Source organism: Aplysia californica, unplaced genomic scaffold (assembly GCF_000002075.1).
Source record: "Aplysia californica isolate F4 #8 unplaced genomic scaffold, AplCal3.0 scaffold01259, whole genome shotgun sequence".
Taxonomy (NCBI): Eukaryota; Metazoa; Mollusca; class Gastropoda; order Aplysiida; family Aplysiidae; genus Aplysia; species Aplysia californica.
The window spans coordinates 135,428-138,410 of record NW_004798529.1 but is presented as its reverse complement, the minus strand read 5'-3'; the positions used below and the strand labels follow the sequence as shown (position 1 = coordinate 138,410).

General features: G+C 44.0%; 1 protein-coding gene across 1 annotated transcript in view; it reads left to right on the top strand.

Annotated features, from left to right (window-relative positions):
• Positions 1–2,713, top strand: part of LOC101864499 (homeobox protein 10) — a 10,000-nt gene extending 7,287 nt beyond the window's left edge. The window contains exon 3 of the mRNA XM_005112393.3: positions 1,068–2,713. Within this exon, the coding sequence (XP_005112450.1) occupies positions 1,068–1,984 (917 nt within the window). The 3' untranslated portion in view covers positions 1,985–2,713. The remainder of the gene's footprint in view (positions 1–1,067) is intronic.
• Positions 2,714–2,983: the final 270 nt, after the last annotated feature.

Here is a 2,983-nt window from a genome sequence, read left to right as displayed (position 1 = left end):
CTATTTCCGGGGTGTGCCTTGATAGTCGAAGCAAACTTTGTGCTGTTGATGCTAGAGAGGTGAGCAGAGTAAGCCTTATTCCCTGTTTGGACTTCTCTGCTGACATCCACCTCTTGGTGCTCATATGACCTTAAATGATGCAGTTGCGAGCGCCGTAAAACCTCATTAAAACAAACAATACAAAGGTTTCTGCAGTTTAATCTTTCATGGAATAGCCCATCAGAGAATTCCCACAGGTGCACTTTGGATCTGTCCTCTTCCGCTGTTTGAGTAGGGTCAGAGAGTGCGGGGCTGTTGTTCAGGGCTATAATTATCTATACGAGGGCACGGTGACCCGGTTTCTGTCCAAACTAGAGCTGGGCGAAGAATCGATTCCGAAACAGTTTCCTGTGGTTAGTGCTACGGAGGAAAGTTCCGATTCCTTTTACGTAAACCAACAGTTATTTGAGTTACCAGTTGGTCGCTTTTAAGCACAAGGGGGCTATCCCGAAAAAAAGAAGTTTTTGAGAAAACAGAAGGTAAAGTTTTTGCCCCATGTTCAGTTTCTTTAAAAACAAGCTGTTTTCTTTATAACCAAACAAATGTATACACCAATGAAACCAAACTTCTCCCATAGGTAGGGCAATGCCCACTTTTGTCTTAGCTCAAGATTTCTGGAAACCCTCGAAATCTGGGTTAGCTCGCTTGTCCTTAAAAGCGACCAATTGCTCTATTAATTAAAATCTTCTATTCTAAATAGGTAAAAAAAACAAAAAAGTTGGTGCTTCGTAGAGTTCCAAAATCAAGGTTATCCTAAATCCTGAAGTTGTTCGAAGCCAACAAGGCAACCACCTGAAGAAAGCACATCATTAGAAAATCTTTGGATTCGGAGTCGCTTCCTACGATTCCAGGCTTTCAATAATCGTGAACCTTCTATTTTGTGTTCGTTTCTCTCTTGTAACACATCTATTCTTCTGCACCTATATTATGACCTTATTGTGTTAAAAGTGCCGTAAAACTCTTACTAAATTTTAAAAAAGCATATATATTCCTATATATTTCTAACACATGATTTCTTCCACCTACAGCTCTACTCTCCGGCCTCGCCACCGCCACCGCCCACATAGCTCTGACCTGTACCCAGAAGTTCACGCCCAAACGACGCAAGCTGGCGCGCTCATTGGTCAACATCTGCGGCCACATCTTGACCACCATCATCACCTGTGTGGCCACCTTCAGCTTCTCCAACGCCCAGGGCCTGTTCTTCTTGTGTGGCATATTCTCGGCCTCTTGTTATTTCATGGCTGCCATCGCCTTTATCGTGAATTTAGTTCGCGACCGTGTGCGGAAGCAAGGAGGGGGAGGAAGAGGAGGAGGAAGAGGAGGGGAGAATAACAGGGCAGGGTCACAGGAAAGAACTTCCCCTTCTCTAAACGACGCTGCTTTGCCTCCTTATGTCAACGAATTTGTGACCCCCATAGAGTTGGCGATGCTGTCTTGTCAAATACCCATCGATTTCCCTTCGTCTCCGTCGGTCGGATTTTCAGGAGAGCGTACTGCGTCGTCTCAAAATAATAATAGTAATAGTAACAATAATAATAATAATAATAATTCTCGGGGAGTGAGAAACTGGGGAAGCTCTGGACAGTCAATTACTTCCCCTTCCTCGGGCACAGGGGGTGTGACAGGAGGACTGAACAGCCACGGCCTCACGGTGACACAGCTCGCCATGTTGGCTATTCCGTCAACCGTGGTGCTTCCCTCGTACGAAGAGGCGGCGTCTCGAACGAACTCGGATCTCCCGCCAAAATATTCGGAGATCGCGGGTATTCCTGAAGACAATCGAGTCATCGAAAGTGCTTCTGCAGACATTGTGATAGGCGAAGGAGAGACGGGGAGTGGAGAAAATGGAGACTCAACAAATTCTACTCAAAACGTTACTTCCGAAGGTGCTCAAAACATTGACCATGAGGATGCGCCCCCACAGTATGACGACATTGTCTGAAAGCTGCACCATCTATTGTTATCTTTAGAAGTTGTAAAGCGCTGTATTGGTTCACAATGATACACACTTTATGGGGCTATCTCTTTAAATAAGAGTTTGGGAGCATTTTCTTTCGATTTAGCACATTATACTTTTCATGGGAAGTCTCTTAAAACCCCCCAAAACATTGTTTGGAACGCAAACTGGTACCAAAAAAAAACAGTGTGCGGTCTTAAACAGCTGTAGTTTTTTCTGATATCACGCTGTGCTTTTTCCGGAAAGTCTTGCATCTGCGGAGAATCTTCGTCATTCAAAGGCAGCATGTGTGGTGTATCTGTCACTACTTTGGCGTTTTGCCGTCTCACGCAGAAGACACGAGTTCGATTCGCGTGTGGGGAGAATGTTTTTCGAGTATCTCTGTCCTTCTGCTGTTTCGTTGTATCGTTCTCATCCAGGGTTGGCCTAGACATGCATGGTCGAAGCCCGCTTCCTAAAGGATCAAGATTTGTCTATTCTTTTGGTTGTGTATTTGTTCCCTTGATGCAGGGCTTTTTTTATAAGTGCGAATGAGGGTGTAAAAAAGCAATGGCTATGAAGGATAGTTTGAAGACATCGAATGAGAATTGTTGTATGTATTAAGGAAGAAGAGAGATATGGTAGGAGAGGATGAATATTACATAAGATGGAGAAAGAGAGAGAGAAAGAGCGGCTGACAGCAACTGACAAACAGGCAAACAGACATACAAAGTATGGAGAGAAAGATTGACAGAGAGAGAAAGTGACAGACACAAAAAGAGATAGTGGCAAAGACAGATAAGAGAGAGAGAGAGAGAGAGAGAGAGAGAGAGAGAGAGAGAGAGAGAGAGAGAGAGAGAGAGAGAGAGAGAGAGAGAGAGAGATTCTTTTGTCCAAAGGAGTGTGAGAGATTGGGAGAAGGGACAAGGTTTTCCTTCCTTTTCCTTCAACGTATGAAAACATAATATTATCCCAAAGAAGGAAGAATTAGTTCTATATACCTTT